A 15,838-nucleotide genomic window follows, 5' to 3' on the forward strand; every position below is an offset into this window, starting at 1 on the left:
AAAGTGGACTGTGGATGTATGCTTGCTTGAGGCAAAGTTAGACAGGGTAGTGTGAACATGTGAATATGTGAGAGACCTGCTTTGAACTGAGACACCTAATTTTGCTGTTAGCTGGAAAAGAAGTACTTGTGTTCTGGTTCCGTAGTAGAGCTATGGTGATGTTATTCTTTTGCTAGTATGCAGCAGTGGGAGATGATAGTGTTGCATCAGACACAATTAATGTGGCAATATTTCTCTAAGGTGTTACTGGACCCATTGAATGTCCCCTAGACAGTCATAGCCATTTCAGTTTGCTCTTGTTTTTTAGTTTAGAAATGTAACTACTGATATTTATTGGCTTCTGTCTTTTAAATGGAAACAAAGTACCTTAATTAATTGCTTAATACCCCTAGAAAACTTAAAGTAAATATATTTGATTGATCTGGGCTTCATATCGCTTTGAGGAGATTTCAGATTTAATGAAGTTTTTATTATTTTTGCTATTATTCTGTCACAAGCACTGTGATCAGGTTTTTTGTTTTTTTTTTTTTTTTTCTTGGAATACTGCCTTACAGATATCACAAACTGAAAAAAAAGGGGAAAATCCAATATTCTACTACAACAGACTTGTGTAAAGTGAGGGTCACTTCTGATGTCTGCAGATTTGATGTTTCTTGTCCTTGCACCTGTTATGCTACCTTCTGGTTGATAACAATCTGCTAATCATTGACCACCAGAGCTAAGCTCAGTATGCTATTTGATAAGTAGAGCTAATGTTGAATACTCAGTTTGTTTCTAATGTTTTTTTTTTTTTTTTTGCAATTCTTATTGTATTTTCGGTATACACTTTTGAATACACAAAAGATGAGAAAGCAGGCTGCTGCACTGAATTAGTCTGAAGTTGGCATCATCCATTGAAGTTAACATTCATCTGTCTTTGTGAGTGAGGAGAAGTAGGGTATACTGGACAATCCTGGATGCAAGTCCAGATATTTTGAATCTGTCCTGGTCTCTAATCATCCAGGTTGTTCTGAGAATTATCTTGGAGTGCTGAGGTGGGGCCAGAGACATCTGAAAAGAGAATATGCTATGTATTTTCCTGTTCTATCTATGGATTTCATGTCAGAACACATATGTGTGTCATTTTGCTTCACAGATGAGCCAATCACTTTTCATACTAAAAAATGAAACCAGGGTCTTAGATGATTACATCCTAGTACTCAATTACCTCATTTAATCTTTTAAAGTGTAATAATGCGGATATGGGCTTTTCCAGTAACTTCTATTTGACATTTTGAGGACTTTTGTCATATTGCTGTGATTGTTGGGAACACTGGTTAATTCTTTATCAGTCTTAAGAAAGGTGCACGTAATGAAGTAAGATGACTTCCATCACATAATTAGAAAAAAAATGGTGATAACCAACAAGCCTGATTTGAGACCACTAGGTCTCCATACTTGTTTGTGCAGAATTTGCATTTACTCTGCAAGAGACAATGGATTCATGTCCATCCACCTGCCTAAATTGTCAGTGTACTGGATGGACCTTTAACTACTCGATGGAAATGCCATCAGAAAAACAAATTGCACTGCTGGAATGTACAGGAGGCTGTACATGTCTATAATGAAACTGTCCGTAGATCTGAGGGAGTGGTAAATAACAAATTACCAGTCATTAATTGAGGTAATTTCAATGAAGTCTGTTTAGGTGACAGAAAATGGAATGTTTTTCCATACAAAGCATTTTTTCTTTCCTTTTCCTCCTCCCTTAATTCTTTCTCTAATGTTTTGAGATACATAATTTTATTGCTTTGTTTCACATGGGCACACTAGCATTACATTCTTGCAACAACTTATAAACATACTTAGGTTTAACGACCTATGTAAGTATTTATGGGAATGTGGCCAACAGGTTAATTATTTTTGTTAGCTGCTTGGAAGTGGCACTAGCTTTTTGCAGCTTGATGCCCACCAGCTATTTTTGGAAATCATTAGGAGCAAACATGAAAAAATGAGAGTTATTTTCTTTTTTTTCACACATGAATGTCTGATAAATGTAAAACAATCAAATGGATCCCTTCTTCTGTGTTCTAAACACCTAGGAGTTTTAATTACTGAAAAGATTCAGGCATTGCTATTTGTGCATTTTGAAATGTTATTGGAGCTTAATGTCAGCCAATGTTACCGAAGTGATTTAACTAATTAACAGGTTGTTTCAACATTTGAGTGTAATCTTGCACTCAAGTCACTAAAACTGTTTGAGGAGGAAGAAAACATAGTTGAGTGCATGAGTTAATCAAGGAGCTAGTGCTCTGAAAGACCATCTTGGGAGTGTGTCTGAAAAGAGAGGATTTTGTCTTGTGGAAGACAAAACTGGGCTTTATGGGGCAGCTGGTTGAGGTAGAGGTTTTACTTTCTGCTTTCTGTGTGTGATCACAATAAAATGACCCTATGTATAGCAATTATGGATTAGCAGTAATTAGTTCGCGATCCTTGTAAGTCAGAAAGATACATCTCCAATTTTCTGTTCAGGAATGAGCTGTATACAACTCTGCAAAGCAAGTGAACAGCAAGGACCATGTTTTTATTGCCTAAACTGTCCAGAAAGGACAAAACAAGGCATATCTGCCCAGAGATCAGTCTCACAAAGAAGTGCTTAACTCACCACTCAGTTGTTAAAATCAGTGTTGAAGAGCTTGAGCGCGCTAGTCGCATGTTCAGTTATGGGATATCTGCTATAGGTAGGGAAAGGAGCAATAGCAGTTTTCATCACTTGATGGACGATACATTCTTTGTCTGCCTCAGTGAGACCCAGGCCGTACCTGAAGTTTGGAAGCACAGGACTGGGACTGAGGAGACATCTGTGCATAGCTTTGCCACAGGCACCCTTGTTAGCCACATCCTTGGTTAACATCCACTGAATTAAATGCATGACAGGCACCTGAATGTCAAGCCCCTTGCAGCTCTGTGTCTCAGTTCTCAAGGGAAGATTCTGCCTTTTCTTTACATGAAGGTTGGGCATGTGCTATGGCAGAGGATGCTCCCTTCGTCTGTGTGCACAGCAGTGCCGCCAGTGTGGCTCCTGGGGCTTGTGTTATGGAATAGAAGTGTAAGCTTTGGGACTGCCGTCTTAGAAAATAAACTTTGTGTGGTACTGTTCCTTATAGTAGGATCTGTATTACAGATCTCCCAACAAAGTACCAATACTTCGTTGTTGTTTCTTATCTGAGCCTTGTAATCTATTAAACAAGACAATAAATACAGTCATCAGAAAAATAAGCTTAAGTTAAATGTTAAAGAATTGTAAAAATAAAGAACAATGTTTCTGATTAATTTTCTTTGTCAAACAGTACCCTATATGGTATTGAAATCTGACGTGTAATCAAAGAACTGTCTAAACTGCGTGCAATTACATTTTAAAAAATTAGAACACAATTTTCCCAGAAGATAAATAATTATGGTCCAATTTTATAAGTGTATCTTCAATTGTTAGAACATACTTTAATAGGAGCAAGTATGTACCAATTAATTATAACTTAGAAGATTATTCTTAGCTCATTGTGGAGCTTTATTATTCATTCTTGAAAAAAAAATCCCTATAAAGGCGCAGCACGATTTTAATTAATTTTTTTCTAACTGTTTAATTTTTAACTTTTTTCCCAAAGTGTTTTATTTTTAAACATGAGCTCTGCTAGCTACATATTTCATTCTCACCATCATATCTCTTAGGCAAGAAAAATAAAGTTAAATAAATTGGATCAGTATTCAAATAAAAGCCATTTAAAGGGATGCTTTCAAAAGTTAATCTTTATCTTTATTATTCTGAAGTATCCATCAATCATGTTAGCTCTTTAAAAATGAGACCAGCCTTGAAGGCCCAGATGAGGTTTACTATAACAAGGGGATACATTCTGCACTGTTACTACCTAAGCAGTCCTGGAACAATGGTAATTTTATCTACTTGATTCAGTTAATACATAGGGCAAACATTCCGCATGGTGATCTAGTGCCTTGGAACTGCAATTTTAGAACAACATTTTCCATGAAGCTATAAAATTAAAAAGTATGTGGACCAGGGAGATTTCATATGTTTAGATAATGATGCAGACCCATAACAACTGGAGAGTAAAAGCAAAAATCCCCACAGATGGAGAAAACTCAACTAGAAGACTCTCTGATGCGGCAATAGTTAAAGAGAAATGACATTGGGGATATTTGTATTTCATAAATAATTTTGATTTCCACAAAAAGGAACCCCCCCCCATCTAACAGTCATTATCAGCCTCTCGTAGGACTAATTTGTAGCTTTTCATAGCTGTAAGTTTTGTAGTTTCTGAAGATAAGCCTTTTAAAAACAGTATTTGTTTAGATGTCGTGCTTTTTATGGGGTGATTTCTTTCACGTTGTCCTAATGACTTAGCTTATACATTAAGACCTAAAACCATCCCTGGAGCAACTGGTTGGATGATATTGAATAGGTCTGCTGCAGCACTGCAAGTATTCTATCACTGATTTGGTGGAAATAGAATTTTCATAGTAAGAAATGTGGTCACATCCAGGCTACGGGCATGGGATCAGTGCCGTGACTTAAGTCCTCTTTCCTTCTCAGAGCATGCAAATGGTCCTGCAGTTACTGACTGCACTGCTGCTAAAATCACTAGTCTGGGCACTTAGAACGTAAAAGATGGAGTAGCTGGGAAAGCTTATTGAATTGATGTGTTTTACTGTAAATTTAAAAAATGTAAACCTCACGAGTGAGAAATGCTGACCTTTCCGGGGTTAGACATCCACTTCTAGGTACCTCTGCTGCTGACTGTACTACTCAAGCACAGTGATAGTTCTTCTAGCATGCAGTTCCTACCTGAATTAATGGGGCAATCAACCAAAAAAGAATTACCTTTTCCAGGTGCCTTATAGTTCCTTAGAGTATCTGTTGGCTGAGTTGCATCTCTTGCAGTAAACTAAAGCTAATATTTCTGCCAGCAAAGCTCAAGAAGAACTATATGTGCTTCTAAAAAAATGATTTAGTGTTTGCACATCAAGATAAAATGTCCTTCCTTCATTGAAATATGACTTGACTAGGTTCAGTTGTTCTTCATGTTCTAAGACAGATTTGGGGCAACAGGTCAGGTTGTTTGGTCCCACAGTCAGGATAGCATCCTTTATTCCTTTGATTTTGCTGGCGTTCTTACGGCTGCTGACAGTGTATTAAATCCCAAATTAAAAGTAAGAAAAGACATAAGCCGAGAAGAAGGTTGTACTTTAAGGAGGAATAACCTAGTGTATCAGAAAATCAAGATACAATGATAATATCACTTTCATGTTGTATGTAGTGTATATGTACATGGCTGTAGATTTATGTTATGGCAATTGCTGACCCGAAGTTTTGAGACAGTTGCAGTTATTCAGAAAACTTTAAGATGCATTCTGAATTAATGTAAGCCAACACAAAGAGAGCATCTAAATATCTGCTCCATTATTTTAGCATGCTTTCATTTTGCGTATTTAAATATGTAGTTTTAATGTCTGTCATAGTCTTAATTGTATATAGTTTACTTTGCATGCACCAAAATAAACTGTTGATATTCATTAACGTTTGAAATATCCAAACAAGGGCTTAATGATAGGCTTTTAAGGAGTACAAATTCCGTTGACATGAAGTGGGGATTCATCACGTGGCTCACATGGATAATTCTGCAAATGTTAACCAAATTCACATTTTACTAAAGATAACTCAGTTTTTGAGAATCAAAACTCAGTAGTGTGGAAAGGCCGGTGAAAGTGATAACTTTTATTCCTCACTGCTCATGTATGTTTAAACACGCTTTTAATAGATCTGGTGAGCTTTAAGAATTTTCTGATTTCCTTGGTTTTGGCATAGCAGTTCTATAGGGACCACAGAAGCAGTTGCATAGACCAGACATAAGCCAAGACCAACTATTCCTGGATAGATCTGAGGAAAGTTACTAACTTTTTTCAGTGTCAGCCAAGCTTTTTAAAGCATCAGATCAAGGAAAAAAATCTTAGATGGAAGGAAGCATCAAGTGGGAGGAACTGTGAAACCTTCATTTTTTGGAGGTCCCGTCTATGTGTTGGTGATGCATAAGAATTGCTTGAGCTGTGTCTTAACAATAGCAATGCTGATTGTTTGCCGTGGCTTGAAATGAGCATGTTCTCATGCAGTGATTCGGTAGTGGGAAGAGAGGAAACAATAAGATTTTGAATCGTACAAGGATCTGCGCTATAGCACTAATCTACACTGGCTAGATGGTAGCCATTGATGGCAGAGAGGAGACATTACACCTCTGATTTTGCTTTGTAAGGCAATATTGCTGATGTGTGCTGCGCATAGTTAAGTTTTATATTCCTAGCAACTGTAAAATGGGTTGTACTTCTCTTGCCTCCCCTTTCAAATTTGCTTTGGAGAGTTTACTCGTGAATAAACGTCTGGGTTTGTCTGCATCAAATGTAAAATATCTCAGCACTAGTCAAGACAGTCCATTGTGGCTCTGTTAGCATTGGACTTTGCTAAAAATGTTCCAAGAAGTAGCACTATCCTGAGCCATGTCAGCTCAGCAGAAGCAGGATTCATGTGATTGCTTGCATCTAAGCCTGCGTGTACCCCCTCGGAGCTGATGACTACACTTGCCAGAGAACCTTAATAAAGCCTCAACCTTAGGACTTTTGTATGACTTAATAAAAGCAAAACAAACAAAAGAACCCCACAAAAAACAGGAGGCATTAGTTCCCCAAAGTTATTCTGGCAGTAGGAGTAGGAGTGCACTGTTTTTCCCTAGTTTTCCTTTAGTTTAGCTACAAATTTGTTTTATTCTTTTTCTCAAGAAGCCATCATAGCTGTTGGGACCAGCTAACCTCATAGAGGCAAAAACATTTTGTGCTTTTCATAGTTATCAAGATACCGTTTCCTGCCTTGCCTGCTCCTTGTGAAGTATCGAAGAGGAACCAAAACTTGGAAAGCCTAAAAAGCCATCCTGGTTACATTATCCAGAAACTCAGACACAGCTAAAGAGATCAGCTGAAGTTTTTTTGTACAAAAACACTCATCACAGAGCCTGACTATAGAACACTTCAGTGGAAGAAAGATTTTTTTCTGGAGAATGGATAAGGGAGCGTAAAAGAACCTCTTTGGTTCTTGACTGGGGTAGCCTAATCTATGGTATAAGACTTCAGTGGAAGTCTTAGAATAAAGTCTTGATATAATCTTTTCTTTCTATTTTGTGTAAGATTTTATTTGAAATTTTACAAAAGTAATTTCATTCTTTGTCCCACTGTATTACTGCCCAGACACTGACAGCAGCTCTATGTACTGATAGATTCTCTAAAGAGGTCTTGCTTGTGAAATTTCTGAGGTGTTTCAGCTCAGCTATTAGTAGTTATATACTCTGTTTTGGTATAATTTTTGACCAACAAAAAGCATGCATTCTTTTCTGCAAATCAGAAATGCATTCCTCTGAAAAATGTCTAGGTTTATCTACAGGAATACCCTTTAACTCACAAATGTTTCTGCTTTAATGCTCATATAGGAAATATAAGCAGGGTTAGGAAATTGAAAGCTCAACTAAGATCTTCTTAGAAGAAAATGGTACATACGCACATCTGTCTGAATTTGGCTTCAAGAAGCTTTCCTGTAACTGTCGCCTGAGTTTGTATTACATAAGCAGTAATCACAGTTCACAACCATCCCATGGCATAGCTGATTTTGTACTATTGTTAATATGCTGAAGTAATGAACAGATCTTTCTATTTTGTTTAGTCCTGAAAACACCATTTTTAAGTAGCATCATCTCAGCACATCCTTCCTTGCTTGTGTGTTACTGTATCAGGACTGAACAATTTACTGCACAAGCAAGGGGGAGTTTCTGTCTGATCAGCTCTCGTTCTAAAGCCTCAGTACTAAGGATAAGAAGAGGAGATTTGTCTTAGAGCCCAGGAACGGGGTGATAAGATCGTGTGTTAATTTGGAGAGCTTATGTTGCCTGTCTTGCAGGTTATGTCATGCATCATGTGCCGATGAACTGGATGACTGTGATTTATAGTCTCCTGGCAATGTGACAGCATTATGAAAAGAATGGCAAGCATGTCTTATTCATTTGAAAGTCCATTAGGATGGCCTGGAACATTCTTGGGGGCAGTGAAGAGATGTAATTTTTCAAAGAAAAGTTTACTGTTGCATTTTAATTTTGGCGTCTCTTAAAAGTAGTGATGTTCCTCCTTTGTTTCCAGTGTCAGGAGGCTGCTTATTTACTACAAAGCTATTATTGATTTCTTTTGTAGAATCCCACTCAATGTGAGAGACATTGTCTACTGTACTGGAGTTTCACTGATGGATGAAGACGTATGGGAGTTCATTTGGATGAAATTTCATTCTACCACAGCAGTGTCTGAGAAGAAAATATTATTAGAAGCCTTAACTTGCAGTGATGACAGAAACTTGCTTAACAGGTACAAAAATATTATGTATCTATGTCTGACTGTTACCAGTAATCACTTCAACATTTATGCATCATCACTTGAGCTTTCGTCTAAATCAAAGAACTTTGGTTTTCAAGCACAAGCTTACTGTCTGTTTAAACTGTCTTATGTTTTTGCATTAATGCATATGGAAATTGACACTTATTATGTCTATTCACTTCCAAATTTTCCTGTGTTCACTGGAAATGTTTGAAATCCCATAATAATTTTGGGGTGGGGGGGTGGTGGTGTTAGCATATCCTTTATTTAAATGTTTTGACCAGTCTAATCTCACTGGTTTCATTCGAATGCACATGTAAAGTTCCACTCAGCTTTTACTGAAATGTCTGATCTTTGGAATCATAGGAAAAAATCACTGAACTCACTTGCAGACTTAAAGAAACCATTTGGCAGTGATCTTCTTTTTGGAGAGTTTTCTGATGTGCTGCTGTTGGACTGTGTGTTAGTGAAACTAACCAGGATTTTTTTCCCTTGTTTCTCCCAATAGACTTTTGAATTTGTCTCTCAACTCAGAAGTTGTCCTGGATCAGGATGCAATTGATGTGATAATCCACGTAGCTCGAAATCCACATGGAAGGGATCTTGCTTGGAAGTTTTTCAGAGAAAAATGGAAAATATTAAATGCTAGGTAAAGACAAAAAAATCTAAATTTATTTTCATTTTCTGATTTTGCTGTAATTTGTCTAAGCATCATATACACATAAGTTCCTGAATATAGTTCACTCTCTTCTTATCCATAAATAGACATGTCTCTAAATATTAAACACATACATAAGAATCATAAATGCATTTATTTGTGGATTATCACACACATGCATAGAAACATTTATCTCTTAGCAATCATCTGTGTATATATCTCTTACTGTAGTGTGTCTGAGATTATGGTAATGAATTCCATCTATATGTCAAGTGCTGCAGTTCTACTTTTACATCGATAAAAAAACAGCAGTTCCCAAAGGAATTTTGCTGATTTTAACTCTGTTAGGAAAAAAATATATCTTTTCAAGAAATTTATTTCAACTGTGGAAAAAAACACCAAACTCTTTTTGAAACATTTCCATTTTTAAAAAAAATGCTAATACAGTGTCATCCCCTTTCGTTCCACTTGGGTTTCAGGTGAGTTTCAAGTAATAGAAGAGGAACATTTTGCATTAAAAATAGATGATCATGAAGGAAACAGGGTTGTCCCTTACACTTCTCTTTCTTTCTGAGCAAGGGTTACATGCTCCGACTCAGAAGCCCAGTCAACAGTTCGAAATACTTTTTGATGAAGATTTTTATATTAATTTGATGAATGAGAAATGTCTTTAGTTCTGTAGGGGTAGCCTGAGGGTCTGAAAGATTTCACAGCAACTCATCTGGTACTGACAGAATAGAGGGGACCATAACTCGGTGGTGTGCAAGAAATTCAGAGACACTCCATGCCAGACCATTCCGAAGGTAGTGGAGATCTGCGCCGTTCTGAACTTATGAGGAACCATATACTGTTCCACAGTATGTTTGAAATGGTGTATTTAAGATGCTGTACTTAAGCCACTAAATCCTAGTGCTTGAGGAATACAGGTATGAACTTACTTTAGGTCTCATGGCATCAAAAGAAGACACGAGGAAACTCAGAGACTGTGCAGCTTCCGTGAAGATTCAAAAAGTTGTTCATGTTGTTTTGGATAATACTTTATAGTGTAGTGGGATTTTAGAAGTTCAGCTGGGAAAATAAGTCTGAGCTGGAATTAATTTTGAAAGTTTATATTGCAGGAGCATACTTTCTGAAAGCAATTTCCAAAAACCTTTAAGAGTGCTGAAGAATTTAAAAAATAAGAATCCTCTGCTTCTGGTATGATTATTCCAGGAACTGGACTTTTACACAGCAAGTGGATGGCAGAGTCTATGCTATTATGCCACCCAGTGCAGTTAGTTATGGTCTGGAAAGCAAATAATTTTTCAGGTTCCTCCAGGGATTTATACAGAGTTTAGGCATAAATATGTCAAAATGTATTACTACAAACACATATGCGGAAGTTATGTCCTGCCTTAGAAAGTATATTCATCTAACAAGCTAACTAACACCTGCGATTTTAGACGTGGACAAGGTTAAGCAGTGTAGACAAATGGAGAAGACTTACAAAACTATGCCACATGGCATTTTTTTTTCCTGCATTTCAATTTTAAAGAGTTTAACTTCACCTAAAATTTTAATTTATTTATCTCACTTGCTTGGAATGCATCACTGTGTTATCAAAGTTCCTAATAATCAGCAAAGCCTCATTAAAAACCTATTATTGTCCTTTTTTTAAAATGTGAAAGTAATAGAGAGTCTGTCTTTTCGCCCGTTACTGGCTTTATGCTATCTGTATTCAGTTTGACCTCCAAATACAAGCCAGAGCCAACAAAAGAACTGTAGAAGTTGCATCTTTCTGAAAGAGACATCTAGTCAAATTTCTATCAATCACTAAAGTTTTAATGCAGTTTATGCAAGCAGCGTATGTGTGATATGTACTGAAAATAACTTTAGTTTGCAATTATAGATTACAACTTTTTAAGAGAGACTTTAGGAGGGTGGAAATAATCTAACATCTTGGTCTGTGAAATGGTCAGTGAAACAGTGACATGACAGAATGCAACATTAGACTTCTCATTTAAGCTTGACACTCTAGTACATTTTTTAAATACCAGCTTTGTTGTGGAATTACAGTTCAAGTATAATCTGTCCCAAGGCATTTTGTTCTACCACTATAATATATTGTTTTATTTTATTTAAAATCAAAGTACTTAGTAAGAAATATTAATTTAATAAGGTGATATGGTATTTTCTGTTGAATTTATTATGAAGAGTGTTGACATTTGAGGTAGTAATATGAAGTAGCTGAGGGTGATTAAATTGTCCCATAATGTTCTTTCTTCTAGCCTTAAAACACAGCACATGGAAGAGTTAGAATGACTCTGATATTGTCATCCCTTTATATGTTTACAGTATGCTTGTATTCACATTTTCCAGAAGTTACTGATAATGCATAAAGTCTCCAAAATAATTCGTATCTCATTTGCAAAGGTGACTTAGAAATGGAGGTGCCTAGCACATCTTTTGTAAGAAACCTGTGGGACTAAGACTGCTAAAATTCTGAAGAATAGAATTGAAAGTACTAGCTTGAATTCCTGTTACCTTGGCTCCTAAATAATTTTCATCGTGTGTTCACATGTGTGTCCATGCGTGAAAATTTAATCCAGCAGCTGTCTACAAGAATTCCTCAATTCTCGGGCACTGAATCATTTGCCAGCATCTGGGAATTATTTGGGAAGCCATTTACATCTGTCCAAAGTAAATGGACTATGCTGTCTCTCAAGTTGAGTTTGCACAGGTGCAAAACCCATACAAATGTGAGGCACTGGTGGTTCACATCTCCAGAAGTAAAGGAGCAGGTGGAGAGCCTGTGAACTGCAGGATGTTTCCAGGGGGATCAGGTTCTGGTTCTGCAGTGCTACTGTCTTTCCTGTGAAGAGTAGGAAAACTGATACTTGAAAGACCAAACACCTTTTCTATCTGCTCTTTGCACCTGTAAAATACTGTTTTGGCTGGTGGCTTTTCTAGAATTTTTGCCCGTAGAGTCCATTTAGAAATTGCTGATAGTAGATGTATTTTGTACCAAGTATGTGTAATCGGCAGTAATCAGCACAGGTATTCATGACGGTGGTTTTTTCAGTGGAAAGAATTGTACTACTTCTTGTTTGCACTGTGGCTACAGTACAGACTGCAAGAAAAATAAAATCCCTGCAGAGCGGTTTTTATGAGGTCACTTCTGTAAAGTGGATTGGTAACCTTGTCAAAAGACCCCATCAAGAGGAGCTTCCAATTTTCCAAGCGGTCAATTATGAGGCTAAGCTGAGAGTGTAATAATAAAGGGCTTTGTTAGAAAGCCTAAACGTGCTTAAAGGACCATGAAATCCATACTTCCCATAGGAGGCGTTTGCCTCTGGATGTCTGTATATGTCAGTGTAACTGAAATTTTCGAGGAAGAGAGATATTTGCTGAAATATCCATGAATAATTCAGTTATTAGTGGTCAGGGAGCAGGTTTTTCAATACATATAACTGTGTTTCCACTCACACAAGCTCAAGGTAGCAAGCAACACAATGTACACCTTCCCTAAAACAGGATCTTCTCAAAGAATCTTCCCTCTCCTTATCTCTTCCTTTCTCCCTTTTGCAAGAACTGTGGCTTACACTACCTAAGTATCTAAGGGTAATTATTTTAGATTTAGTAGAAGATAAACCTGTGAATGTGCTAGTTCATTTCACTTTGAATTTTGAATTCCCCCTCTAAATTAATTTGTAGAAGTGGGGTATGAACTGAATTGTTCTCCTGGATAAACTTAATTGCAGTGAAGTCTATTGATATTAGACATGACTGGCAGGAAAGCCGCATTCTGTATCTGAAAAACAGTCATGTTCACATTAGCTAGATATTGTTTTGGAAACAGATAAAGATAAGGATAACTATTTGTCAAATGTCTTTTGCTATGCTGAATGGCATCTAACTGGATTGCTGTTTCCAATGGAATTACATTCTTCATGATAGACACTTTGAAATAAAAACCCCACCCAAAACCTATTCCAGCATGAAATGTAAAGCTTCAGGAATAGTCTGATTAATCTTATAAATTATTAGATACTTCACGTGGAGGACTGTAAAAAAAAACATGTGGAAAAACAAGTGGAACAGCAGTATTTGAATGGGCAATTTCAAAGCAACTTCCTGCAGAAGGTCATTGCTGATTGCTTCTGAATATCCTATCCCGTTATGCATTGGCATTTAAATATTCCTTGCCCAATCTTTCGAATTTTCATTCCAGGTTGGTTCTTTGAAGATGCTGCATCACAGCCTGGGGGGTTATTTTAGCGGTATTATTCTCTATCAGTATTACTTATTTTAATTACCAGGTACTGGAACGAGAAAATTTGATTCAGTTCACTTATCTGGAGGCTATTTGTAATGTAGATGAGGTGGATGAATACAAAATGCAGAGAAGGCTGCAGCACTTCAAAAAGTCTGTTTTAATGGTGCAGCTAGAAAGATTCCTCAAAATACTTATCCGTAGCTGCTGCTTCACTCCTTCTTTGATGCTTGTATTTTGAGCTGCTTTGTGTCATTATATGGAAAGCTGTTTCGTAAAGTGTGAAGTGGTGGTGTGGTTTGGTCCTCTCCACCTCGGAAGCTCTCATCTGTGGTTAAGCTCATTCTGCTTACTAGCACCCAACTAAAAGCTAACTACAAATAGGTCAGCCTAGAAGGTCTCAGGTGATTTTGTTTTAGCATCAAACACTGGAATACCAGTGTCCAATTCCAGGGTTATTCTCTTGGATCCCCAGAGTTGATCCCATGTCTCTGCTGTTGCTTACAGAAGAGTACTTTCTGATTTTCTGCTGGCCTGGCTCTTGTGCTGACTTTCTATGCATCTTCTTTTTGCCCTTACAGGTATGGAGAAGCATTATTTATGAATTCGAAGCTTATCAGTGGGGTCACAGAATTTCTAAATACCGAAGAAGAACTAAGAGAGGTAATTTTTAAATTACTTTCAGTACTTGAGGCTGTATTTGTTGTGAGCAGGGAGCAAGGCGGGAGCAATAAGGTGTTGGTTGCCTGGGAACTCTGGTTGCTCAGCTGGAGTTGCATGAGGACGAGAAGGAGAATGCGAAGGCACTGAACTGGTTAGAGGTGATGTCAGGAAGTTGGTAGCGCAGGCACTTCTATGTGCTTGGCTGGATATTTAAGTTTGGGTTTTTTCTCTTGACTATTGGTTAAGAAACTAAAGATGAGATCTTTCTATCCACTTTAGTTTATGCTACAGAAGGCAGCACTAAAAACCTCCAGTGATGAAAGTAGATGTTGCCAGCATCTTCTGGGGTTTTTTTTGCCTATAGTATTTTCATGTGAAAAAAGCTGTTAACCTCATATTCTGGCTAAATGACAGGACAATAATTTGTTTTAAATGCTCAGTACTTCTGATTTAGATTGCAAAGATTTCTCATTTAAACTTAACATCTGCCCTGAATGAGGTAGTTGTGTAGTTGTGTTATGCTCTGCTTAGCAGTTACTCGACATTACCCCAAATGTTTCAAATGATTCTTATGCAGCATAATCACCATTAATTGACCTTTATTGCACTATGATATTTTGTGTTCAGTCATTTGTCTGCACTCAAGTGCAGTGGCCTTGAGAACTTAGGGAAGAGCCTCAACTGGTTTCCTCAAAGCTACCCAGGTAAGGAGGACAGTGCTGGCCAGATTTAAGTATCTGCACTGCACAAGGAAGCCTTCTGCACTCATAATTTCCAGCTCCATGATAGTGTTGGCAGGCTGCTTTTTTATATTTCCCCTAAAAGAAACTGACCATATAAACATTTTGGTATAAAAAGTGCAGAGATCAGGTAGCGGGTAATTTCAATAATTTCCAGGTCCCTCTCATGCTTTTAACAGTGACGGGAATGAAATTGTTGTAGGATCAGCCTTTTCAGTTTTGAGCCCATGCACAAAGATACTGGATGTTGGATGATAGATTTAGATAAACAACATGAATTTAGTGTCACCAGGAAACAAAAATCAGCTAGTTATGAATAAGTGTTGCTAAAACCACCTAATTTTATACAAGTCAACATAACCAGGAGCCTACTGTGCAGCTCAGCCTTGCAGTTCTCACTTCAAAAGAACAGTAATTCAAAGCACACCAGTGCCATCAGCTATAATAATCCAGGTGATAGCACTAGAATTTGAGTGTATGTAAGAACAGAGCAGCGGGCTTTTCAGTCTACTGAGAAAGATTAAAGATTTCTCATAAAGGAAGGAGTCTGTACCGGGCATTCAAAGATTATCAAATGAGTGCCCACTTGCTACTTTGCTGTTCTCTTCACGCTGTAATCATCCTTTCCTTTTCTAAACAATCAACCTGTATTATATCATCAAAAGGGTTATGCAAATCAAAATGGAATAAATTTGTTATGAAGGCTGATAAAATTAAAGGGCATCAGGGCTGTCTTCTGCTGATATTTGCATTTAAACCTGAATTAGAAGCATTTCCAGTGCTCCCAGTTTGGGTTTTTTTAGGTAGAAATATAGTTTAGTGTGGGAGTGATGCCAAGTATATGGAAGATTAATTGGGACTAAGATAAATCATGAAGCTGGTACCAAGTATATTAGAATAAACATGATTAAAAAGACCAGGTGTTCTGAACAAGACACACAGGATAATGAATCTTGAGTGTGTGAGAAAGCCATGCTGGAAGAATGCGCCTGGGAAAAGTGGACTGGAGACGTGACTGAAAACAATCATGAGAGGGTGGAATAGACAAAAAAAAAAATATCCTGTTTGTCGTCT

At 37.3% G+C, this 15,838-nt stretch overlaps 1 protein-coding gene across 1 annotated transcript in view; it reads left to right on the forward strand.

Annotated features, from left to right (window-relative positions):
• TRHDE (thyrotropin releasing hormone degrading enzyme) overlaps positions 1-15,838 on the forward strand; it is a 219,476-nt gene that overhangs the window by 192,991 nt on the left and 10,647 nt on the right. Inside the window, exons 16-18 of the mRNA XM_009566220.2 lie at positions 8,275-8,442; positions 8,960-9,100; positions 13,943-14,024. Of these exons, the coding sequence (XP_009564515.2) occupies positions 8,275-8,442; positions 8,960-9,100; positions 13,943-14,024 (391 nt within the window). The remainder of the gene's footprint in view (positions 1-8,274; positions 8,443-8,959; positions 9,101-13,942; positions 14,025-15,838) is intronic.

Source organism: Cuculus canorus, chromosome 1, assembly GCF_017976375.1.
Source record: "Cuculus canorus isolate bCucCan1 chromosome 1, bCucCan1.pri, whole genome shotgun sequence".
In the NCBI taxonomy this organism is placed as follows: Eukaryota; Metazoa; Chordata; class Aves; order Cuculiformes; family Cuculidae; genus Cuculus; species Cuculus canorus.